Source organism: Manacus candei, unplaced genomic scaffold (genome assembly GCF_025592945.1).
Source record: "Manacus candei isolate 608988 ecotype Guabito, Panama unplaced genomic scaffold, ASM2559294v1 h1tg000003l, whole genome shotgun sequence".
Lineage (NCBI taxonomy): Eukaryota > Metazoa > Chordata > Aves > Passeriformes > Pipridae > Manacus > Manacus candei.
In genome coordinates this window covers 20,696,531-20,721,957 of record NW_026138051.1, presented here as the reverse complement: position 1 = coordinate 20,721,957, position 25,427 = coordinate 20,696,531, and the positions used below count along the sequence as shown (strand labels likewise).

Sequence of the window (25,427 nt, the reverse complement as noted above, 5' to 3'; positions counted from 1 at the left end):
CCCCATAACTCTCCTGCACTGTAGCCCCTTATATAATGCTCCCTTATATATAGATAATGTACATACTTGTGTGTGTGTATATATAGAGAGAGACTGTGTAAATAGTGTGTACATATAGTGTGTATATATATGTATATACATATATATATACACATATTGTTACGACCCGCCCCAGGAAAAGAGGGGGGGGGGGGTAACTCAGGTTTTATCAAAAATTCCTTTGGGGTGGATTAAAGCGAAGCGACGCTAAATAATCGGTGTATGAAAATATATAAGATTTATTTCAACAGTTTTGTATCAACAGGTAAGTTAATAAGATTTATTTTAACAGTTTTGTATCAACAGATAGGTGAACATTCTTTTTGGGTGCTGTCATAATCAATAGGTAAACTAACACCTTTGGGTGCTGTCATAAGCTTTCTGGGGAGGAGAAAAATGCATAGGGGAGAGAAAGGCAGGATAAGAGCCAGGGAGAGTAAGGGAAAGAAAAGCTGAAAGTAGATAGATGTCCATAGTCACCGCCCACGGGGTCCAGCGATGCTTGATGGTCTTGATTCGCAGGCGGTGGGGGAGAAGAACTCCCGAATTCCCAAAGTCACCAGTAAGTTTATATGCTCTGGCGCCTCCCTGGCATGAGGGGTTGCCTCCCTTTTTTGGACTTAGTCCTCCAGAGGCACATTGTCTTTTCAGTTGTTGTTCGCCCAGCAGGGGTGTCAATAGGCAAGAGCCTGCAAGGTTGACTCCTCATGGGCTATCAGAGGTAACTAATCGCCCAGCAGGTGTGTCAAAAACCCAAGGTCAGTTGTTGTTTTCAGGACAGCGTAACTAATCGCCCAGCAGAGGTGTCAAAGCCCGAGGTCCGTTGTTGCGTAGTTTTTTAGGAGGAAACAGTAAACAGTCAAGAGCCCGCAAGCTCGGCTACTTCCCAGCAGGTGTGTCAAAAGCCCGAGAATGCATAAAACATCAACTATTTCAGTCTCTGACACCACCCCGTGATTTATGCATTCAATAGTTTTTCTTCTTTTGTCGTTCTCTGTGAATCTTCTTTGTGGGCGGTGCTTTTCGTATAGTGGACAGGGAGACAGAAGAGTGAAGAAAAGGAAGAGATTGCCCTAATGCATTACAATTCTCCCCCCCTTCAAAAAAAACTAGCTAATTGTATAATAACATAGTAAGCTAATTTGCACTAGTTACTCTCTCCACCCCGTGAGTAGTCAAAGGGGATGTAATAGGATCTCAATGACTACAATCAAATTTCTTAACATTAATGAGGTTACAAACATACATACAAATATTTGAAATTATACATCAAAAAACACTGAGTTACTTGGGAGCTGGTAAAAGGTTTTCTTTTGTTTTCTTTTAGGCCTAAATTTAGTTCCGTTTTTGTTAAATTTAACCAAAATTAAAATTCAATGCCTTTCAAGGCAGAAGGCTAATGTATATAATGCATATTCATATAATTCTAAATATGCATAAATACTTGTACTAACTCCCAGGTTATATTTGGTTGAGTTTCTCAATCGAAAGAGATATTTAAAAGGACAAAATGAACTTGACAAAAATCAAATTAACAGTACATCTTATACAATTTTACCGGTAAGTTGCTCACATTCAAAAGCTTCTCCCAAACTAACCTGCCCCCCAACAAAATAATAAAACAAACTTGGCAAAACGAAATTAGCAGTACATAAAATGGCCCGTCCTACACAATCTTATCAGTGAATTGTTCATAATAAAAAAAAAAAACAAAACCCAGATAAGTTAACAATTATTAATAAGCTGATAACACAAGTAATTCTGGGAGTAGAGGGAGCACAAACACAATGTTTGTGGCAAACTTTTACATATTGCAGACTTGAGACAAAAATACATATAGGCATGTATATTACAAAGTTATTAAGATAAAAACATTAAGAACAGTATAAGTCTTCAGTCTTGTTGCTATTTCGTTTTCTCATGGAGTACTTGTAAGTTGATAATAGAAGCAGTTGTGGGGGTAGTTATCTCTTCTGCCTCTTGCTGTAATTGAGGCTCCATTGGTTCCATGTAGTTTGATCTCATCTGCTGGCAGGTTTCTGCAAAAGAACAAATCTGGCCCACTACGGACCGATTGTTAAAAAGAAGGAAGAATCCATCGAGTGTTTATTCGATGGTCCTTCCCGTGAGCATCTGTGGCTACCCATGTATGAGGGTTAACCGGGGTTTTTAAAGTGAGTGGCACCTGTCCCACAGAGGGTAGATTTACTAATATAGGTTGGCCTGGATAATGGAGTAGTTTTACAGGATCTTTACTTTTATTCTCCCTCGGTAGAATAGTGGGAGGTTCAGGGCAGAATGCTGTAATTCGAGGGCAACCATTTATTCCCCATCGGCTATTGATTTTGGTTACTGCATCAGAAACTCTGGAGGCCCATTCAGGGTTATGAGGTTTTATGGTTCGCTTCAAGAGCCCATTCTCAAAAAGAAGGAACTATCTATTTATCCAACTCCTTTTCTTATCTGGCATAATGTTACTAGGGCAATAATAATAGAGAAGTTTGGAACATGTTTTCTCCAAAAAACAAATAAACTCAAACGGACAGAGAGGGATGGGAGACCAAACACCCATTCTCTCCCTCTGGCATCTCTCCAGGCTCGACCCTTTAATAAATCTAACCCCAGGATATTAGCTGGTAGTGGCCCCACAATCATGGTAGTTTCTGGGGCTGTCTCATCTCCAGGTAAGCAGCATTTCACTCGAGCAGTGTATTGGGGTTGGGATTTGCCAAAGGCATCAGTTACCCATATTTCCTTTTTGTCTGGCTTAATACCACACTGGGTAGCAGCTTCAGTTTGGAGTGCTGAGACCTGTGCACCCGTGTCTACCATGGATGTAACTAAAGATTTAAAAGGGCCAAGAGGAAAAGTGATTACCAAATCTCCCTGGTTGTTTTCTGTAAGCTTTCTCTCATAAACCCACTGGCTATTTTTTGGCTTATTTACTTGAGGGCAGTAAGTCCAGTTCCTTGACTCAGAACTGGTCAAACTGGTTAGTCCGGTTTCTGGAGAGGCTGAGGGGATCACAGTGCTGGACTCCTTAGAGGGGCTGCCCTTAGGGGTTGCTTTGTGCTCTTTGATCTTATCCCAGTGCTTTATCAAGTATTCTAAATTAGCAGTGGGTAATTTATCCATCACTTCTCGAGGAATTCCTTTTGCAACACCTTCTCTCCACAGACTGTATCTCTTTCTTCCGCTAGATGACACATTTTGTTGACAAATACCTGGCGAGGCAGGTTTTTGGACTTTCCCTGCCCTCCTGCAGTGTATTCTCTGGCCATTGGTACCAGGGAGCCCCAGCTGCTGACCAGTAGCTATTAATTCTTGGGCTATTTCCAACCAGGTTATTCCTGATGGAGCACCCCTTCCTCTAGGTCTGGGGGTTGCCTTTATGCGCTCCTGTAATTGTTTAGCATAAACTTTTAGTGCATCAGGCAGGCCTCGAATTAAAACTGGAAATCTCTGTGGATCTGCCTCGAGTTCCATTGGGGAATTTCGTTGTGGGTCTAATAATTTTGTATGCATTAACTGGAGACATGCGGTTTTTTGTACACTTTTTACAATGTGGCCAATTGTGGGTGTTTTAATCGTGTAAGGATCTCCCCTTTCTATAGGGTCTAACCCACCTGCCCAGTAGGCAGCTCTCTGGGTCAGGGACCACGGGGCTCGGTTATCATTTGTGGTCAGGAAAACCCCTGGGCCCCAAAATCCTCTGGCCTCATCTTCACTTAATAAAATTCGGTCTCCCCCAGTAAGGGACACCCTCCACACATATTCAGTCTCTGATTCGCTGGCCTTACGGCTGTATTTCTCCTGAATTCTGGCCAGTGCTTCCCCCGTGTACGGGGTAGTTCGTGTGGTAGTTTGCCGATCTGCCCCCAGGCCAGTGGTTTCAGTTTTAATGAGGGGACGCATATGTATTACCCCCTCCTCCGGGTAACTTTGCTTCAATTCTTCTAATTCCCCAGAGGGGTACAGGGATTTGTTAACATCTACCGGTTTAGGGTATTTTGAATTGATGTCTCGCAATTCACAATTTTTCATTTCCAGTATTTTTTTAAGCCTTTCATTTTGTTCCTCCTCATCTTCAAGGGCTGACCTAAGCAATGAGTTAATCTCTCTCTCTTTTTCCAGTGCCTGGCGTTCAGCAGTTAACTGCAGGCGTTCTTTTTCTAATTGCTCCTGTAATGCCTTCATTGTCTCTTGAAGAGACCTTATCACCTCACCGGTAGATTTTTGAATAGCCTCTTTTCCTAGTTGGTCCTGCAAAGTTCTCATTGACTCTTGGAAAGATTTTGTCACTTCACTTACAGATTTTTGAATGGCTAATTTTTGCCTTTGCACTGCTCTAAGGAATACGCCTAAGACAGCACCCAAAAAAAAACAGTTCTAAACCAAGGATAGCTATCAGGAGGGAATAATCCCCATATAACTCAACCCGGGGTGTCATCATCCCCTTCGCCTCAGTCATTAACCCAGCTTAGGTTAATGTCTTTCTCCCCCTTAACCCTCTGAGGGCTGGTTTGACTCTCTCCTGGAAAACCTTTCAACAGGTCCAGGTACCAGAGAACCTTTCAACAGGTCCAGGCCACACCAGGAAAACTTTCAACAGGTCTGATGTGCCCGGGTCACACCGAGAGGAGAAAAATTCTTACTATAATTTTACTGCGAGGGGACAGTCACCATTTGACTCGCCCTCGGTACCAGTTTTAGACTACACCGATTACTCCACCACATCCAAAGTATCCTGTCCGTGACGCCAAAAATGTTACGACCCGCCCCAGGAAAAGAGAGGGGGGGGGGGTAACTCAGGTTTTATCAAAAATTCCTTTGGGGTGGATTAAAGCGAAGCGACGCTAAATAATCGGTGTATGAAAATATATAAGATTTATTTCAACAGTTTTGTATCAACAGGTAAGTTAATAAGATTTATTTTAACAGTTTTGTATCAACAGATAGGTGAACATTCTTTTTGGGTGCTGTCATAATCAATAGGTAAACTAACACCTTTGGGTGCTGTCATAAGCTTTCTGGGGAGGAGAAAAATGCATAGGGGAGAGAAAGGCAGGATAAGAGCCAGGGAGAGTAAGGGAAAGAAAAGCTGAAAGTAGATAGATGTCCATAGTCACCGCCCACGGGGTCCAGCGATGCTTGATGGTCTTGATTCGCAGGCGGTGGGGGAGAAGAACTCCCGAATTCCCAAAGTCACCAGTAAGTTTATATGCTCTGGCGCCTCCCTGGCATGAGGGGTTGCCTCCCTTTTTTGGACTTAGTCCTCCAGAGGCACATTGTCTTTTCAGTTGTTGTTCGCCCAGCAGGGGTGTCAATAGGCAAGAGCCTGCAAGGTTGACTCCTCATGGGCTATCAGAGGTAACTAATCGCCCAGCAGGTGTGTCAAAAACCCAAGGTCAGTTGTTGTTTTCAGGACAGCGTAACTAATCGCCCAGCAGAGGTGTCAAAGCCCGAGGTCCGTTGTTGCGTAGTTTTTTAGGAGGAAACAGTAAACAGTCAAGAGCCCGCAAGCTCGGCTACTTCCCAGCAGGTGTGTCAAAAGCCCGAGAATGCATAAAACATCAACTATTTCAGTCTCTGACACATATATATATGTATTTGTGTGGGAACAGGAAAAAATTAAAGGAAAAACGAAAAGGTGGGGGACGGGACGGGACTGGGGCTTCCTTCAAGTTGGGAGCGGGACGGCGTGGGGCCGGGGAGCTGTAGGGAGACTCCTCGCCACTGTGCTCAGTGCCTGGCCTCTTCCCCCCGCCCCACCCCATCGCCCAGGCTGAGAACCGTCGCCGCTGCTGCCTCAGTCTGGGGGCCGCCCCGCCTCATCGGCAACTGTTCTTGCCTCAGCCCTCAGGTGTTTTCCTCTCAGCCCGCACCAATTTTTCCCTCAACCCTCAGCCATTTTTCCTTCAGATCACAGTCGGTTTTGCCTCAGCCCGGACCAATTTTCCCCTCAATCCGCAGCCGATTTTGCCTCAGCCCACAGCCCTTTCTGCCTCATAACTGCCCCCACCCCGCCTCAGCTGCAGCCGGTTTTGTCTAAGCCCAGAGCCATTCTCATCTCAGCCCTTGTGCCCCGCTGCTTCAGCCCGCAGCGGTTTTGCTTCAGCCTGGGGGTCACCCCATCTCAGCTGAGGCCTCAGTGATGCCGGGAAAAGGCGACGCTAGTAAAACTCAAGAGCCACAGGCGCTATGAAGCCGCTCGTTGTTTATTACGCTGCCGGACGCGCGGGGATGACTCCGCCTGACACGCGCGAGAGCTCCCCCCTCACGGCTCCCGTTTTCTCCCCGCAGGTCATCCATATCCATCGCACGGTTTTACATATTCAGGAACTACCCCAGAGTGGGCGCTGGTCTATGGAAATCTCGGGACACGCCTTCTGGCGCCTGCCCACTTCTCTCGGGTGGTCGTAGGGGATGAAGGCTTCGAGTCTGCCTCTCACCGAACGGTTCACCTCGCTCTCGGAGCATGCGCAGTCTCTCAGCACCTTCCCCTCAGCAGGCAGCAAAGAGGGAGACCCCCTCACACACACCCGCTGCTCCGTGGCCCTGATATTCCACTGGAGCAGACAGAAAGGCTAGTCAGGGCCCCAGAAAATCTTACACGCACACAGAAGTTGGATAGGAGAAGGATTTAAGAGCTCCACGTCCACTGAGGCTTGTGACCCTGTAGGTTTCCCACAAGCCTAAGGGAATTTGGGTTTTGCAGGTGCACCAGGAGCTCAGTGCTGGGCAGAGAACTTTCTTGGGAGAAAGTCTGACTTGAGTGGCTATGGGAGAAGTGGCCAAAGGGGGGAGAACGGGCAGGAAGCACCCACGGGGGCACCCCCACTCTGACAGCTGCTCCAAGGGCTCCCTGCCACGTGTGGAACACGGAGGTGTCCCTGAGGGATTGACAACAAATGCTGTCCATGTCAGGCAATCACAGCTGTTCTGAATGTCCTCCAAGCCTCTCCACGGCAAAAGGGGAGAAGCCCAGCTTGGTGCAGCGAGGGCTGTGCCGTGAGGGCTGCCGGGGAGGAATCTCTCTCTTCCTGGAGTTGTCAAATACCTCTGAAATCCTCGGGATAATAGAACTCTCAAACCCTGCAATGCTACTGTTAAAAAGCAAGGCGTCACTTTATTCACAGTGCTGAGGGCTGTGGGTGACCAGCCAAAGGCCTCCACACAGACAGAGATTGAAAACTTATTATTCCATTATTCCATGGAAGAGCAGAGTTGATTTCCAGATGAGTTTTAGGCAGAAAGGTGAGCTTTACATCGGGAGGTAAGCTGACAAGTCACTGCGAGAAAGGGAGGTCAGGCTCCAACAGGAGAGCAAGATTCAACATTCCAGGGGTCAAGAAGCCACCCAAAACCATTGCAGCGTGGGGAACCTTGAACGGCTGGTTCCGTGATGTCACAGGACTGTTGCCCCACTGTTGCTGTGATGTCACTGAAGTGCTGGGTGGCCACTGCAGTGTCCGTGGAACGCTCTCATTCAGGCACCAAGGGCCTCGGCTTGCGGTGCAGTTCGTCGTGTGCTCATCGCAGAGGAGTCTTCGGATTGAGGATTTCTCAGCGGAGAGTTGCGAACGGGCGTCCAAGAAGAGTTTCCGGATCGAGGAGCTCTCAGTGGAGAGCCTGCAAACCAGCGAACGGTTTTCTTTCCCCTCCCCCAAGGGGCTGTGCCCCTTGGACTGCAGCACAGCTTTGCTGACATGTTTCGGCAAATCTGTGCTGCAGTTCATGATTTTGTGCTCCTTTCATCAAATTTATATTTTTCTCCAGACAGGCCCTGCCAGGTGATGGATGTCCCGAGAGGTGAGTAGTGTTTGTTCCTGGGGGCAGCATACCTGGCTTTGGCATGGCTGTGTTCTTTATGCTCTTCCTTAGGCACTGAGATGATTTAGAAACAAAACTGCCCTTAAGATGCCCTTAGTTTGGTAGAACTCCTGTCAACAGCTTTGTCTGAAAAGGGGGGGGTCTGTGTGTGGACAGCATTTGGAATGGAACTTGAGGGGGTTCTGTGCCCTCCACTGGATAGCCTGTGGAGTCTGTAATTTCCTCACTTTGCTTGTTCTACCAGTACGACTTCCAAAATGCAGGCTTGGGAGAGCTTCTCAGAAGTTCTCAAAACTGTTCAGTTATCTCCAGAACTGAGGAGAAAGCATCCTGTTTGTTAAATTCCATAATTAAAGGATTTGATCACACCAATGACTTTTGAAATAAAATGCCAACTTCCAAACAGTGCAGGCTCCTGAACCCAGGAGCTGTTCGTGTGCTATGACAGAATGGCTAGAGGGGATTTTGGGACAGTTTTTCTGGGGAACCATTTTCAGCAAGCTAAAGAGAACTGATGCTTGCCATTTATTAAAAGAAAAACCAAAAGCTAACAGAACAGAAAAAGGAGAAAAAAAAGAAGAGGAAACTTCTTTATCTCTTCAACTAAAGCTGCTTTAGCTCTTGGGCAGAACAGAAGCATTGACTGTTAATGGACAATTTACATTTGCTTGATGGAGTTTCTATTTGTTTTATTTCCTGGGAAAACAGCATAAAAAATAGACAGGAAACTGTAGAAGAAGATGAATATGGGGTTTTGTCCTCTTCTCTTGCTTGCTGTGCAAAAGAACTGTTGATCCTGGAGAGATGTTGTGAAAGAAAAATGCTCTTTATTTGGGTTGCCTTGTGTGATGGGATTCCCCACAAGAGGCAGTTTTCTGACAGCATCTGCTTCATTTTGCCTTGCCCATTGCAGACGGAGGAATCACCAGTGGATATGGAGGTAGACAGAGAGCAGCCCATCCTTCTGTGAGTGGAAAAGGAAGCTTTGACGTTCCTAGTTTTAAGAATCATGGAGCGAGCTGTGAGCTTGGCCTGTTACAAAAGAGTGCCAGCCTGAGAGGCTGAAAGCAAGTCCAGGAAAGAAAGTCCATGTCAGTGCCTTTGCAGCAGCAGCAGCAGCAGCCAAGGCATCCCTGGCCGTTTTCTCATTTTCTGTTCAAGAGCTTTTAAACAGAGGAAGGTCTGGGTTTGCAGGCAGAAGACTGTTTGCTGCTTTTAGCCGTGGTGGGACATCTAAGTCAGAGCAATATGCAGCACTGTCTAACTAGTTGGTAAAGAGAGCAAATTTGGGACAATGGGATGTAATGCCCTGCCACTGAGAGGCAGCTGGGACTGTGGAGGGGCTTCAACTCCCCTTATTTGATAGAGAGTTAAATTGGCCTGGCACATACGCACTGTAGAACTGAGGCCCGTAGGACCAAGTGCATGTTAATGGCTGTCTTGTGTTTCCTTTGTCCCAATCCTAAGGACGTGCCACCCCAGCTGGAGACTCCCAGAAATCCGCCGTCTATGTTCCGATCCATCCTGCAGTCTTACCTGTACGGGAATGTGAGGCCCCAATGGCCTACCAAGCAGCTTCTGCAGACAAAGTGGCTGCAGGTGAAACACCTCTCCAGGGATGGGCTTTGTCATCAGCTAAACTCAGAGGCATCAGGAGGCCTCCTCTCCTACTAATCCCCAGTCTTGGTGCTTTTCAAATGACAACTAAGTAGCATCCTAGAATAGTTTGGCTTGGAAGGGACCTTTAAGTGGCATCTAGTCCAACCCCCCTGCAACGAGCAGGGACATCTTCAACTAGCCCGGGTTGCTCAGAGCCCTGTCCCACCTGACCAGGGATGGGTTATGCACTTCCTGTGCCAGTGTTTCAGCACCCTCATTCTAAACAATGACTTCCTTAGATGTAACCAGAATCTATCCTCTTCCACTTGAAAACCATGACCCTTTGTCCCATTGTAACAGGCCCTTTGAAAAAATATGTCCCCTTGAAGGATTGAAAGGCCACAATAAGCTCTCCCTGGGACCTTCTCTTCTCCAGTGCCATCTCTCGTGGCCTTTCCTCCAAGGAAAGTTGTTCCACCATCTGGTCCTGTCTGTGGCCCTGGCTTGTCCTTTGGGAGGACACTTGGTGGCAAAAAGAGCTGGAGCAGAATAATAGCAGGTCCAGAGGCTGAAATGGTGTTGGTGGAGGGGGACCCAAGGAAGCAGTCCCAGCCAAGTGGTCAGAGTATTAATGGCCTGGGAGAAGGAAGGGGCTGTGGGGAGCTCACTGCGAGCCTCAGAGGGGGTCCAGCTTGTCCCTCCTGCCCCACTCTTTGAGGTTTCTGCCACCCAAGGAGGGACAGCTGAGCGGGCCTTGTCCCAGCCCCATTTGCTGCCTGGCACATTCAAGCAGGCCAGAAGTGCTCCAGGGTTCTGGCAGGTTTTGTGGCAGAGAGAGGGAGCTGCAGAAGGTGCCACTGGGCTGTCCCTGCTGGGAAGGAAGGTGGCAGCCAGCACAGGGAGGGGCAGGGCTGGAATGCACACACTGCTCTCCCTGCAAGCCAGAGCTGAGTCCATCAGCGCTCTGCCCCTTGTGTCCCTGCTCTTGTCTGGGTGCTGAGAACCTCCACCTCAGTGCTCTTCAGAACAACACACAGGCCTGCATCCTCCTGGGGTTGACCTTGCTTAAAGGTACGGGAATTTCCTGAGGAGGGGCTTATGCTCCTCATCAGTTTTCACACCTAAAATAGCCCAAGTCTTTAGAGAAGAGGAACCTAAGGGAGTCCTTTGAGGTTTCTGAAATGGAAAAGGCCCGAGACAGCAAGTGGCATTCCCGAGCACTGGCAAGGCAAACCTCCTTGCTGCAGACACCTTGAGAAATTGAATAATGGCCTTATGGGCCATGTTTGCCTGTGATAGCAAGGTCCTGGACATGAAGTTGGAGGTGTAGATGGTGCCCTCAGTCCTCCTGATGTGTATTGCTGGTAACCAGAGGGATCCTGCTGGAGCCTGTGGGAAACTGCATTTGGAAAGTAATGGCTCCTTTCTTTGCTTTTTCCTTTGGGCAGCATCCAGTTTTAGAAAAATCTGATAGTCTCACCAACAACAGTCCTCTGCTCGATGCAGCCAGGAGATTCCTTACAGAGAGGTTCACAACACCATCAACAGAACCTCTGCTGGCTCCCTCTGTTTCTGGACAAGAGAGTAAGGAAGAGCAAGCAGAGAAGGAAAACATCAGAGCAAAGCCTGAAGGAATGAAATCAGTAAGTGCCAGTTTTGGTTAGCACTGCCTTTGGTGTCATTCAGAGCTGCAAGTTCCTGAGCAGCCAGTGCTTGCCATGCATGGCTGAAGAGTGTGAGGGCTGGAGTGCTGCCATGACATGGTGCTTCAGCCCAAGAAATTGTCCAGGCCAGGCCCTTGTGTGAAATGACCCTTTTGTTATTGTGTGTAACTATCCAACCTTGCAAGGGACAGAACGGTGACTGTCCCTGACACTACTGACTGTCCCCAGGGCACAACAGCAGTACCAGAACCTCTGCTGGCTCCCTGTCTTTCTGGACAAGAGGGTAAAGAAGAGCAAGTGGACGATGAACCCGTGGCTGTTGTTGGAGCTGCAGAGCCTGAAGAAATTAAATCAGTAAGTGCCAGACTACATTAGCATTGTCTTTGGTGTAACTTAGAACTTGTGATCAGAGCGAGCTTGCTTTTCCTGGCTGAAGAGTGTGAGGGCTGGAGTCCTTCCATGACACTGTGCTTCTACCCAGCCACTGACACCTGGGAAAGGGGATTTTGACCCTTCCTGTTCAGTCTTTAGATTGCTGTGCAGGATTCCTCAGAGACAGGAGAAACTGTCCCCTGGATGTACCTGCCCCTCCACAGGGCCTATTTCAGAAAAATCCATGAACAAGAAATTGGCCAGGCCCTTGTGTGAAATGACCCTTTTGTTATTGCGTGTTAACTATCCAACCTTGCAAGGGACAGAATGGTGACTGTCCCTGAATCTTCTGACTCTCCCCAGGGCACAAACGTGACACCAGAACCTCTGCTGGCTCCCTCTCTTTCCGGACAAGAGGGTAAAGAAGAGCAAGTGGACAATGAACCCGTGGCTGTTGTTGGAGCCACAGAGCCTGAAGAAATTAAATCAGTAAGTGCCAGAGTACATTAGCATTGCCTTTGGTGTAATTTAGAACTTGTGATGAGAGCAAGCTTGCTTTTCATGGCTGAAGACTGTGCGAGGGCTGGAGTCCTTCCATGACACTGTGCTTCTACCCAGCCACTGACACCTGGAAAAGGGATTTTGACCCTTCCTGTTTAGTCTTTAGATTGCCGTGCAGGATTCCTCGGAGACAGGAGAAACTGTCCCTTGGATGTACCTGCCCCTCCACAGGGCCTATTTCAGAAAACCATGAAAAATGAACAAGAAAGTGGCCTTGTGTCAAATGACCCTTTTGTTATTGTGTGTAACTATCCAACCTTGCAAGGGACAGAACGGTGACTGTCCCTGACCCTACTGACTTTCCCCAGGGCACAACAGCAGCACCAGAACCTCTGCTGGCTCCCTGTCTTTCTGGACAAGAGGGTAAAGAAGAGCAAGTGGACGATGAACCCGTGGCTGTTGTTGGAGCTGCAGAGCCTGAAGAAATTAAATCAGTAAGTGCCAGACTACATTAGCATTGTCTTTGGTGTAATTTAGAACTTGTGATGAGAGCAAGCTTGCTTTTCATGGCTGAAGAGTGTGAGGGCTGGAGTCCTTCCATCACATGGTGCTTCAGCCCAGCCACTGACACCTGGAAAAGGGGTTTTGAACTTCCAAGTTGAGCCAGTGTCCCTGGCAGGACACATAGCAATAACTGTGCCCTGGGGTTACCTGCCCGTCTGAATAGCCTAATTGAGAAAATCTAAGCAAACTGAACAAGAAAGTGGCCTTTTGTGAAATGACCCTTTTGTTACTGTGTGTAACTATCCAACCTTGTAAGGGACAGAATGGTGACTGTCCCTGACTCTACTGACTGTCCCCAGAACACAACAGCAGCACCAGAACCTCTTCTGCCCCCCTCTGATTCTGGACAGGAGGTTGAAGAGAAAGAAGTGGAGAAGGAACCTGTGGCTGTTGGAAAAGTAAAGCCTGAAGAGATAAAACCAGTAAGTGCCAGCTTTGGTTAGCACTACCTTTGGTGTCATTCAGAGCTGCAAGTTCCTGAGCAGACAGCGCTTGCTCTTTGGGACTGAAGATTGTGAGGGCTCTAGCCCTGCCATGACATGGTGCTTCAGCCCAGCCACTGACACCTGGAAAAGAGGTTTTGAACTTCCAAGTTGAGTCAGAGTGTCCCTTGCAAGACAGATAGGAATAACTGTGCCCTAGAGGGTAGTTGCCCCTCTGCACGACCTAGTTGAGAAAATGCATGAAAATTGAAGAGGAAACTGCCCATGAACTCGTGTAAATCCAGTCTTTTCTTCTCGTCCATTCACTTTGTGAAGTGGGCAGCAAGAGACAGTTTAAGAGCCTGACTTGTGGCCAACAGCATCTTCCCAAGGGTTTGCATTTGAAATATGATCTCAGGGTAGCTCTGCAAGCCACCTTTCTGACAGAAACTAATTCTTGCCACAGATCCTCAAGAGGCCTGGTGCTGCTGAAGAACCACAACCTAAAAAAGTCACCTTTGCCAACACTGAAATGCCAAGCACAAGCACCGGGAAAGGAGACACTCGGAAGAAAAGCATTCCGAAGAAAAGGATTCCAAAGAAAATCCCGCACCAGCCGCCAACGCTGTCCCCACTAACACAACTTTACCTTGATGACCTCAGTACGTATCATGTATTTCCTGGCTGGTACAGCAGTCCATGGTATGCATGTCAGCTTTAGTTCTACTAAAGGAAGAGAGGAAGCAACAGAGCACTGTGGCTGTTCCTTCTGCCTCTGAGGGCAGCTGGGGCTGGATTCAGTTTTCCTGAGCTTCCATCTACGCTCCAGGCAAAGGCAGAGATGGTTTCTGGTTGAGCAGAAGGCTTTGACCTAGTGAATGACCTAGTGAACTCCTGTGTGCAGAGGGCTTAACCCAAGAGAATATTAGGGTTCCTAAATTCTCTTTAGACTCCTGACTCCTCGCAAGTCATTGCAGTACAGAGACTTTGCCGAAATCTCTAAGGTTGAAGACAAGCAGTGTGGTTCTTCAAATGGCACAGGCAAGGTCCTCTTCAGAACTCAGCCTGGTGATCAGTGATGAGGGTCCTTGTTCTTAAAGCCCCATTCTCAGGGATTAGAACTTGAGATGCTGCTCTTGAACAACATAAAGGCCTTTTTTTTGGCAAACTGCTGAAAGGTTGGGCAGATTCCATCCTCTCCTGTAAACACCTGATAATATTCTTTCTGTTCTGAAAATGGCACTTGTTCACAACAGTAGATTCCAAACCTCAATTTAATTGTCAAAATTTAATCTTTAATGCACTTAACTTAGTGCATTCAAAACTACTAAACCTTTGGCCGAATCACACGGAGTGTTTCTCTCCAAGAAAATAAGGGCTCTGTTGCACCAGCTCTTCTTAATGTTTGTAGACAACAAATTCTTTCATTGGTGCCTGTTCTTTTCTGATTTCTGTCTCCTCTGAGCATTTCTCCATGGGCTTAGTTTCCTGTCAAGGTAAACCCTCAAAAGACTGTGGAAAATCAGTCTTTGTGGAGCCACCTGTGCTTCGGAGCTGCCTCTGCTGTTGTGGTTATTGTTGTTGTTGTTGTTGTTGTTGTTGTTACCAGCTGACTACAAAGGGCTCACAGCCCCGCACAGTGGGGCTGCCTTTCGGATCTGCTGCAAGGTGGTATCTCTGTTTCACATGAGCATCTTTCATGTTGTTTCTTTCAGAGGGCATTGTGAGTGAGGAGAACCCTACGAAGAAATACACTGTACAGCAGATAATTGGCCAAGGGTAAGTCCAATCTCAGCTACTTCCACAAAACCATGGGCCAGGGATTTTGCTGGTGTCCTATCAAGCATGCAGTCGGGCAAGCTGCAAACATGGGCAGACACTGGGCTTACATCCTCCTGTCTGTCAGTCCTGATCAGTATTTAATAACTGTGGTCAGAAGGCATTGTCAAAGACAACTCAATGCTGGCAGTCTCTTGCCTGTAACAAGGAGCAGGACATGGAGTATGTCCTATGTTTTCTCCTGGCCACCCTGCATGGCAGAGGGCTGCTGGGCTGCTGGGCTGCTGGGCTGCTGGGCTGCTGGGCTGCTGGGCTGCTGGGCTGCTGCTGAAGCCGAGTGTTTTATAAACACTCTGGGCAGCAGAGCTCTGCTCTCTGGGCTGGCTTTCTCACCCAGGGCCTAAACGCCTTCTCCCTTCTTGGCTGCTGCTGTTTCTAGGTCTTGTGGAACAGTTTTCCGAGGAGTTGACATCGCCACAGGAGGACAGGTAAGGGCCAGCACCCCCGGCAGATTGTGCAGCTCTCGAGTGCTTTCCCCTCCGCTGGGAGCTGTGGCCACAGCTCTGGGTGGCCACGAGATCTTTGCTGCAGAGACTGTTCCTCTGAGGGCAGACAAGTGTCAGCCTGCAAGACAGGGTTTGGACAGACCTTGTCCTTATTAAGTCCCCAAAAGAAGGCAAGGAGGGCAGGGGTATCTTTCAGAGAAGGACACCTTTGCTCAGACTTATTTACTGACTATGCTAATGCATCAGCTACTTGGTGGCTCCTTACCCAGCTGCAGTGCTGCACTTGGGAAGTGCACTTACACAGGAGTCTGCAAGGGATCTAAAGGCCCTGAGCACTGCTCATAACCCCAGCCACATCCATAAAATACCCTAGAATGGGTTATTCCTTTTCAAACCCAGAAAAGAACTGCAAATAGGAACTGGGTTAAAAACATTCCTTAGAGTAGCAAAATCCAACTTCAACATGTTACAAAGTTCTGGGATTGTATTTTTTTTTTGTGAAACTTCCATGACCTTTTAGGACGGGATTTCCTCCATTATGGATTGATTGTTTGGAGACCATTTGTCCAGAGTTTACAAGGCAAAATGTCTATAGCCATGTGTCCTGTAACTGGCACACAAGGGCGAGTGGAGGAATCGCCTCTTGTCCTGTCAGTTAAGAAGCTCTGGTGTCTAATCCCAGGCAGTTTGGCCCAGCCTGGCTCCATCATTCCAAAGACACCTGCTCCATGTGCGTTGTGGTCCCGTGCAACAGACTTCTCAAGTCTATGGCTTTCAATCTCCTTTTAGGTGGCCATCAAGATGATGTGTCTTTCCAAGAGAAAGTACGCAAGAGAGATAATTTTAACTGAGGTTTCACTCTTGAGTAGCATGAGGCATCCCAATATCATTCGCTATATAGACAGGTGAGTGGTTCTGGGATTATCACATCGAGGTTCACATGTGCCTTGTGTCTGCCTTGGCCTTTTCTGGTATAGGTAGTTTGAAGCGTGTCTTCCAAAACCTCCATCTGCCATGTCTTCCTAAAGCCACAGCCCTTCAGTTCACTACCTCCCTGTTCTTTTGGGGTCTGGTTTTTTTCAAACTGATCATCTTTTCTGTGCCTTAGTGATACGTGCTGATAAACCCTCCTAGAAATTATTGCCCTTGGGGTTTTCCCTCTACTTTCTGTTGCTGTGGATGCCAGGAAGACTAGGCTCTTGTTTGCACAACCACACAATGTGCCAGGTTTTAAATGGTTTTCCCTGTTTCTGAATGCACTTTATGCAATGCTTTCCAAGGGGTTGACCAACATCTGCCCTCAGTGGTGCACACTCTCCTCCCGTGGAGAAGTCTGTGTTGCCTGCTTCCTGGAGTTCAGGCTGGAAGGGAGGAGTTAAGATGATGAAGCAGCTGATGGCAATGTCCTGGTTCCAGATTTCTCTCTGCTGTCACTAAACTGCATTTTTGCCTTGCTTGCCATCTAGGACATCTCCTTTTTCACAGATGAGCCTTTCTCATTTAGCCTGCTCAGATTCTCTCTTCATTTACAAGTGACCTGGCAAGAAAACTCAACTGCAGTCTTTCCCATAAGGTCATTTAGCTGGGCCCATTCATCTCCATGCTGTGGGTTTCTTCTTTCAGCTACCTTTTCAATGAAGAACTCTGGCTGGTGATGGAATATGTGGAGGGATTCACCTTAGGTGCTGTGGTTTCCATTCAAGCTCTTGAGGAAGAGATGATAGCCTCCATCAGTCGGGAGGTAAGGGATGCTGCCCTTGCTTCTGACAGCTTGGACAGGATGGTTCTTTGCAAAAGGTGGTAAGAACAGGAGTGATTTCCTGTTCAGAGCTTTGTTTCTGCGTTGCTGTTATGATGTGGAGAAGAAAAGAGCATCCAAGTGAACGGCCTGCCAGTCTCACTGCATTTCCTGTACTCTGTTATTATACTCCTATAATGTTGTTGTACTTTCCTTTCTAGTTTAATTTCATTTTATTTTATTTATTATTCCAAACTTTGCCACTTGAGGTATGTCTGCAATTGTTGTGTCACCTGGAAATTTGATCTTTTAGAGCCATTTCCTTTATTGTTGGAAAAAATCAGCCTAATTAATTTTTTTCTCTCATTTCTTTGTTTAATCTCAGTGCCTGAAAGCCCTGGACTTCCTTCATTCAAATCGAGTGATCCACAGAGACATCAAAAGTGACAATATTCTTCTAGGAATGGATGGATCTGTGAAACTGAGTAGGTGTTCTTGGTCAGGCACAGCGTTCCTGGGAGGCAGGGTCTGGGGTTGCCTTTGAGTGCCTGCCAGTTCCCCAAAAGTGGTGCTGGTGGGAGTGCCCAGCCCACTGCTGTAAGCTGAGAGCAGAGTTGCAATGTGCAGAGAGCTCTAGAGAGGATGAGGCTGTCAAGAGTGCCTTTGGTTTGGGTATGTCCCTTCCAGAGGAAACAGAGCACAGCCACTCTTCCAGCTAGATTCAACACTGTGCTCTCAGACTGAGAGTGGGGAATTCTTGTGCTTGCTTTCATAATTCAAGCTGGTTTTAACAGTCCTTGTTTTTGTCTGCAGTTGATTTTGGCTTATGTGCTTGGCTGAAGCCCTGGGAGACGAAACGGAGATCTTTCATTGGGACTCCGTTCTATATGGCACCAGAAATGTTGGCAGGAGACAAATATGATGCCAGAGTGGACATCTGGGCCCTTGGGATCACAACACTAGAAATGGTGGATGGTCCTACACGGGTAAGGTGCAAATACTGTCAGAGAGCCCTGCCTTCCTCCCCTGAGCCATATCTTTCTCCCACTCACATCAGCTTGAACTAGTCCCCCCAAGGCCCACGTCTAAAAGTGTCCTGGAGCACATCTGCTCACAGGAGAAGCGACATGTGCCAGTGCAGAAATGGGCCGTTTTGGCCTCCCACAATGCTTGAATTCCTCCTGTGCTCTTTGAACTCCCTTGGAGCTGGATCTCCCAATGGCAGGAGTTTTTCAGCAGCAGGATTCTCCCGTTGGAGAATTACTGTGAAAAGCATTTCAAGGCGATCTGCAGGCCAGAAGTCTTTTCAAACTTGGACCAGTGCCCACTGCTTACCTGAGCCTTTCAGGGCAGGTCACTGCTTCTAGTACTGCCACAAGTATGTATTAGCCAGTACATTTCTAAAAGTAGGTTCTAGCACAGCTCCTTGTAGTAAGCCAATGTATTTTCAAGTTTGCACTTGTAGATGCTAATTCCCTAAAATGAAATGACCCGCTCTTACACCAAAGGAGTGTGCAATAGGCCAGGAAGGTATACTGGGATAAAACCCCATGAACTAACAGCTGAAACCAAGTTAAATGCTGCACAGTTAATTCCTGAGGAAGGCAACAATTAGGGAAAATGTCAGTCTTCCAGTCTTTCTGAAAAAGGTCCCTGACTTTTCTTGGAAGACTTCTTTTGGATTGCATTTGCCTTGCAGAAGGCAGCAAAAAGAGATGAAGGCAATTAGCAGGACTGGTCTGGATGCTGAAAATTCTCTGCTTCCTTAAGCTCAAATGTTGATCAGGGCTCCTGGAGAAGCCCCAGGTCAAGTCTCAGAAAGCAAGGACTGGCCTGTGCTGGAGCTCTTCCCCTCGGGGAGGGATGGTTAATGGCTGCCTTGTGTCTTTTGTCCCAGCCTAAGCACAAGCCACCCCAGCTGAAAACTCCCAGAAACCTGTCGCCTGTGTTCCGTTCCTTCCTGCAGTCTTGTCTGAAACGGAATGAGAAGCGCCGATGGACGGCCGAGCAGCTACTGAAGGTAAAGTGGCTGCAGGTGAAACAGCTGTCCCTCCTGCCCCACTCTTTGAGGTTTCTGCCACCCAAGGAGGGACAGCTGAGCGGGCCTTGTCCCAGCCCCATTTGCTGCCTGGCACATTCAAGCAGGCCAGAAGTGCTCCAGGGTTCTGGCAGGTTTTGTGGCAGAGAGAGGGAGCTGCAGAAGGTGCCACTGGGCTGTCCCTGCTGGGAAGGAAGGTGGCAGCCAGCACAGGGAGGGGCAGGGCTGGAATGCACACACTGCTCTCCCTGCAAGCCAGAGCTGAGTCCATCAGCGCTCTGCCCCTTGTGTCCCTGCTCTTGTCTGGGTGCTGAGAACCTCCACCTCAGTGCTCTTCAGAACAATACACAAGCCTGCATTCTCCTGGGATTGACCTTGCTTAGAGGTACGGGAATTTCCCGAGGAGGGGCTTATGCTCCTCATCAGTTTTCACACCTAAAATAGCCCAAGTCTTTAGAGAAGAGGAACCTAAGGGAGTCCTTTGAGGTTTCTGAAATGGAAAAAGGCCCGAGACAGCAAGTGGCATTCCCGAGCACTGGCAAGGCAAACCTCCTTGCTGCAGACACCTTGAGAAATTGAATAATGGCCTTATGGGCCATGTTTGCCTGTGATAGCAAGGTCCTGGACATGAAGTTGGAGGTGTAGATGGTGCCCTCAGTCCTCCTGATGTGTATTGCTGGTAACCAGAGGGATCCTGCTGGAGCCTGTGGGAAACTGCATTTGGAAAGTAATGGCTCCTTTCTTTCTTTGTTTTTTCCTTTGGGCAGCATCCATTTTTAGAAAAATCCGGTAGTCTCAACAACATGAGGCCTCTGCTCGATGCAGTCAGGAGATTCCTTACAGAGAGGTTCACGACACCATCAACAGAACCTCTGCTGGCTCCCTCTGTTTCTGGACAAGAGAGTAAGGAAGAGCAAGCAGAGAAGGAAAACATCAGAGCAAAGCCTGAAGGAATGAAATCAGTAAGTGCCAGTTTTGGTTAGCACTGCCTTTGGTGTCATTCAGAGCTGCAAGTTCCTGAGCAGCCAGTGCTTGCCATGCATGGCTGAAGAGTGTGAGGGCTGGAGTGCTGCCATGACATGGTGCTTCAGCCCAGCCACTGACACCTGGAAAAGGGGTTTTGAACTTCCAAGTTGAGTCAGAGTGTCCCTTGCAGGACACACAGCAATAACTGTGCCCTTGAGGGTAGTTGCCCCTCTGCACGACCTAGTTGAGAAAATGCATGAAAATTGAAGAGAAAACTGCCCAGGAACTCGTGTAAATCCAGTCTTTTCTTCTCGTCCATTCACTTTGTGAAGTGGGCAGCAAGAGACAGTTTAAGAGCCTGACTTGTGGCCAAGTCTTCCGAAGGGTTTGCATTTGACTAGGATCTCAGGGCAGCTCTGCAAGCCACCTTTCTGACATAAACTAATTCTTGCCACAGATCCTCAAGAGCTCTGCAATGGCAGCTGTTGCTGCAGCACCACAACCTGAAGAAGTCACCTTTGCCAACACTGAAATGCCAAGCACAAGCACCGGGAAAGGAGACACTCGGAAGAAGAGCATTCCAAAGAAAATCACGGACCAGCCGCCAAAGCTGTCCCCACTAACACGACTTTTCCTTGCTGAACTCAGTACGTATCATGTATTTCCTGGCTGGTACAGCAGTCCATGGTATGCATGTCAGCTTTAGTTCTACTAAAGGAAGAGAGGAAGCAACAGAGTACTGTGGCTGTTCCTTCTGCTGAATCACACGGAGTGTTTCTCTCCAAGAAAATAGGGCTCTGTTGCACCAGCTCTCCTTAATGTTTGTAGACAACAAACTCTTGCATTGGTGCCTGTTTTTTTCTGATTTTTGTCTCCTCTGAGCATTCCTCCATGGACTTGGTTTCCTGTCAAGGTAAACCCTCAAAAGACTGTGGAAAATCAGTCTTTGTGGAGCCACCTGTGCTTCGGAGCTGCCTCTGCTGTTGTGGTTATTGTTGTTTGTTGTTGTTGTTGTTGTTGTTGTTGTTACCAGCTGACTACAAAGGGCTCACAGCCCCGCACAGTGGGGCTGCCTTTTGGATCTGCTGCAAGGTGGTATCTCTGTTTCACACGAGCATCTTTCATGTTGTTTCTTTCAGAGCAGTATGTGAGTGAGGAGAACCCTGCGAAGAAATACACTGTACAGCAGATAATTGGCCAAGGGTAAGTCCAATCTCAGCTACTTCCACAAAACCATGGGCCAGGGATTTTGCTGGTGTCCTATCAAGCATGCAGTCGGGCAAGCTGCAAACATGGGCAGACACTGGGCTTACATCCTCCTGTCTGTCAGTCCTGATCAGTATTTAATAACTGTGGTCAGAAGGCATTGTCAAAGACAACTCAATGCTGGCAGTCTCTTGCCTGTAACAAGGAGCAGGACATGGAGTATGTCCTATGTTTTCTCCTGGCCACCCTGCATGGCAGAGGGCTGCTGGGCTGCTGGGCTGCTGGGCTGCTGGGCTGCTGGGCTGCTGGGCTGCTGGGCTGCTGCTGAAGCCGAGTGTTTTATAAACACTCAGGGCAGCAGAGCTCTGCTCTCTGGGCTGGCTTTCTCACCCAGGGCCTAAACGCCTTCTCCTTTCTTGGCTGCTGCTCTGTTTCTAGGACTTTTGGAACAGTTTTCCGAGGAGTTGACATTGCCACAGGAGGACAGGTAAGGGCCAGCACCCCTGGCAGATTGTGCAGCTCTCGAGTGCTTTCCCCTCCGCTGGGAGCTGTGGCCACAGCTCTGGGTGGCCACGAGATCTTTGCCTTGTCCTTATTAAGTCCCCAAAAGAAGGCAAGGAGGGCAGGGGTATCTTTCAGAGAAGGACACCTTTGCTCAGACTTATTTACTGACTATGCTAATGCATCAGCTACTTGGTGGCTCCTTACCCAGCTGCAGTGCTGCACTTGGGAAGTGCACTTACACAGGAGTCTGCAAGGGATCTAAAGGCCCTGAGCACTGCTCATAACCCCGGCCACACCCATAAAATACCCTAGAATGGGTTATTCCTTTTCAAAGCCAGAAAAGAACTGCAAATAGGAACTGGGTTAAAAACATTCCTTAGAGTAGCAAAATCCAACTTCAACATGTTACAAAGTTCTGGGATTGTATTTTTTTTTTGTGAAACTTCCATGACCTTTTAGGACGGGATTTCCTCCATTATGGATTGATTGTTTGGAGACCATTTGTCCAGAGTTTACAAGGCAAAATGTCTATAGCCATGTGTCCTGTAACTGGCACACAAGGGCAAGTGGAGGAATCGCCTCGTGTCCTGTCAGTTAAGAAGCTCTGGTGTCTAATCCCAGGCAGTTTGGCCCAGCCTGGCTCCATCATTCCAAAGACACCTGCTCCATGTGCGTTGTGGTCCTGTGCAACAGACTTCTCAAGTCTGTGGCTTTTAATCTCCCTTTAGGTGGCCATCAAGAAGATTTTTGTTCTCGACAGAAAGAACAAAAGGGAGCTTGTTGTAACTGAGGTTGCAGTCCTGAAGAGTGTGAGGCACCCCAATATCATTCGCTATATAGACAGGTGAGTGGTTCTGGGATTATCACATCATTGACACACTGCAAGCCAAAGGCTAAAAAGCCACTTTGGTCACTGGAAGAACATGGAGCTCTTCATTATTTCTCAACTCCTCCACCTGCAGTGGATGGGAGGTGCAGGGCACAGGTCTCTTAGCTCCTTCAGGGAGGAGCTTGCCTTGTGTCTGCCTTGGCCTTTTCTGGTATAGGTAGTTTGAAGCGTGTCTTCCAAAACCTCCATCTGCCATGTCTTCCTAAAGCCACAGCCCTTCAGTTCACTACCTCCCTGTTCTTTTGGGGTCTGGTTTTTTTCAAACTGATCATCTTTTCTGTGCCTTAGTGATACGTGCTGATAAACCCTCCTAGAAATTATTGCCCTTGGGGTTTTCCCTCTACTTTCTGTTGCTGTGGATGCCAGGAAGACTAGGCTCTTGTTTGCACAACCACTCAATGTGCCAGGTTTTAAATGGTTTTCCCTGTTTCTGAATGCACTTTATGCAATGCTTTCCAAGGGGTTGACCAACATCTGCCCTCAGTGGTGCACACTCTCCTCCCGTGGAGAAGTCTGTGTTGCCTGCTTCCTGGAGTTCAGGCTGGAAGGGAGGAGTTAAGATGATGAAGCAGCTGATGGCAATGTCCTGGTTCCAGATTTCTCTCTGCTGTCACTAAACTGCATTTTTGCCTTGCTTGCCATCTAAGACATCTCCTTTTTCACAGATGAGCCTTTCTCATTTAGCCTGCTCAGATTCTCTCTTCATTTACAAGTGACCTGGCAAGAAAACTCAACTGCAGTCTTTCCCATAAGGTCATTTAGCTGGGCCCATTCATCTCCATGCTGTGGGTTTCTTCTTTCAGCTACCTTTTCAATGAAGAACTCTGGCTGGTGATGGAATATGTGGAGGGATGCACCTTAGCTGCTGTGGTTTCCATTCAAGCTCTTGAGGAAGAGATGATAGCCTCCATCAGTCGGGAGGTAAGGGATGCTGCCCTTGCTTCTGACAGCTTGGACAGGATGGTTCTTTGCAAAAGGTGGTAAGAACAGGTGTGATTTCCTGTTCAGAGCTTTGTTTCTGCGTTGCTGTTATGATGTGGAGAAGAAAAGAGCATCCAAGTGAACGGCCTGCCAGTCTCACTGCATTTCCTGTACTCTGTTATTATACTCCTATAATGTTGTTGTACTTTCCTTTCTAGTTTAATTTCATTTTATTTTATTTATTATTCCAAACTTTGCCACTTGAGGTATGTCTGCAATTGATGTGTCACCTGGAAATTTGATCTTTTAGAGCCATTTCCTTTTTTGTTGGAAAAAAATCAGCCTAATTAATTTTTTTCTCTCATTTCTTTGTTTAATCTCAGTGCCTGAAAGCCCTGGACTTCCTTCATTCAAATCTAGTGATTCACAGAGACATCAAAAGTGACAATATTCTTCTAGGAATGGATGGATCTGTGAAACTGAGTAGGTGTTCTTGGTCAGGCACAGCGTTCCTGGGAGGCAGGGTCTGGGGTTGCCTTTGAGTGCCTGCCAGTTCCCCAAAAGTGGTGCTGGTGGGAGTGCCCAGCCCACTGCTGTAAGCTGAGAGCAGAGTTGCAATGTGCAGAGAGCTCTAGAGAGGATGAGGCTGTCAAGAGTGCCTTTGGTTTGGGTATGTCCCTTCCAGAGGAAACAGAGCACAGCCACTCTTCCAGCTAGATTCAACACTGTGCTCTCAGACTGAGAGTGGGGAATCCTTGTGCTTGCTTTCATAATTTGAGCTGGATTTAACAGTCCTTGTTTTTGTCTGCAGTTGATTTCGGCTTCTGTGCTTGGCTTACACCCTGGCAGAAGAAACGGTGGTCAGTCGTTGGGACTGCTTTCTATATGGCACCAGAAATGTTGAGAGGAGACATATATGGTGCCAAAGTGGACATCTGGGCCCTTGGGATCATGGCACTAGAAATGGTGGATGGTCCTACACAGGTACGGTGTAAATACTGTCAGAGAGCCCTGCCTTTCTCCCCTGAGCCATATCTTTCTCCCACTCACATCAGCTTGAACTAGTCCCACCAAGGCCCACGTCTAAAAGTGTCCTGGAGCACATCTGCTCACAGGAGAAGCGACATGTACCAGTGCAGAAATGGGCCGTTTTGGCCTCCCACAATGCTTGAATTCCTCCTGTGCTCTTTGAACTCCCTTGGAGCTGGATCTCCCAATGGCAGGAGTTTTTCAGCAGCAGGATTCTCCCGTTGGAGAATTACTGTGAAAAGCATTTCAAGGGGATCTGCAGGCCAGAAGTCTTTTCAAACTTGGACCAGTGCCCACTGCTTACCTGAGCCTTTCAGGGCAGGTCACTGCTTCTAGTACTGCCACAAGTATGTATTAGCCAGTACATTTCTAAAAGTAGGTTCTAGCACAGCTCCTTGTAGTAAGCCAATGTATTTTCAAGTTTGCACTTGTAGATGCTAATTCCCTAAAATGAAATGACCCGCTCTTACACCAAAGGAGTGTGCAATAGGCCAGGAAGGTATACTGGGATAAAACCCCATGACTAAGAGCTGAAATCAAGTTAAATGCTGCACAGTTAATTCCTGAGGAAGGCAACAATTACGGAAAATGTCAGTCTTCCAGTCTTTCTGAAAAAGTCCCTGACTTTTCATGCAAGACTTCTTTTGGATTGCATTTGCCTTGCAGAAGGCAGCAAAAAGAGATGAAGGCAATTAGCAGGACTGGTCTGGATGCTGAAAATTCTCTGCTTCCTTAAGCTCAAATGTTGATCAGGGCTCCTGGAGAAGCCCCAGGTCAAGTCTCAGAAAGCAAGGACTGGCCTGTGCTGGAGCTCTTCCTCTTGGGGAGGGATGCTTAATGGCTGTCTTGTGTTTCCT

General features: G+C 47.7%; 1 protein-coding gene across 1 annotated transcript in view; it reads left to right on the top strand.

The window, feature by feature from the left end:
* LOC127471468 (uncharacterized) overlaps positions 1 to 25,427 on the top strand; it is a 185,287-nt gene that overhangs the window by 130,789 nt on the left and 29,071 nt on the right. The window contains exons 75-86 of the mRNA XM_051788394.1: positions 11,871 to 11,996; positions 12,377 to 12,502; positions 12,872 to 12,994; positions 13,461 to 13,656; positions 14,710 to 14,773; positions 15,213 to 15,261; positions 16,069 to 16,184; positions 16,903 to 17,020; positions 17,403 to 17,502; positions 17,831 to 18,003; positions 18,915 to 19,037; positions 19,823 to 20,017. Coding sequence (XP_051644354.1) covers positions 11,871 to 11,996; positions 12,377 to 12,502; positions 12,872 to 12,994; positions 13,461 to 13,656; positions 14,710 to 14,773; positions 15,213 to 15,261; positions 16,069 to 16,184; positions 16,903 to 17,020; positions 17,403 to 17,502; positions 17,831 to 18,003; positions 18,915 to 19,037; positions 19,823 to 20,017 — 1,509 coding nt within the window. The remainder of the gene's footprint in view (positions 1 to 11,870; positions 11,997 to 12,376; positions 12,503 to 12,871; positions 12,995 to 13,460; positions 13,657 to 14,709; positions 14,774 to 15,212; positions 15,262 to 16,068; positions 16,185 to 16,902; positions 17,021 to 17,402; positions 17,503 to 17,830; positions 18,004 to 18,914; positions 19,038 to 19,822; positions 20,018 to 25,427) is intronic.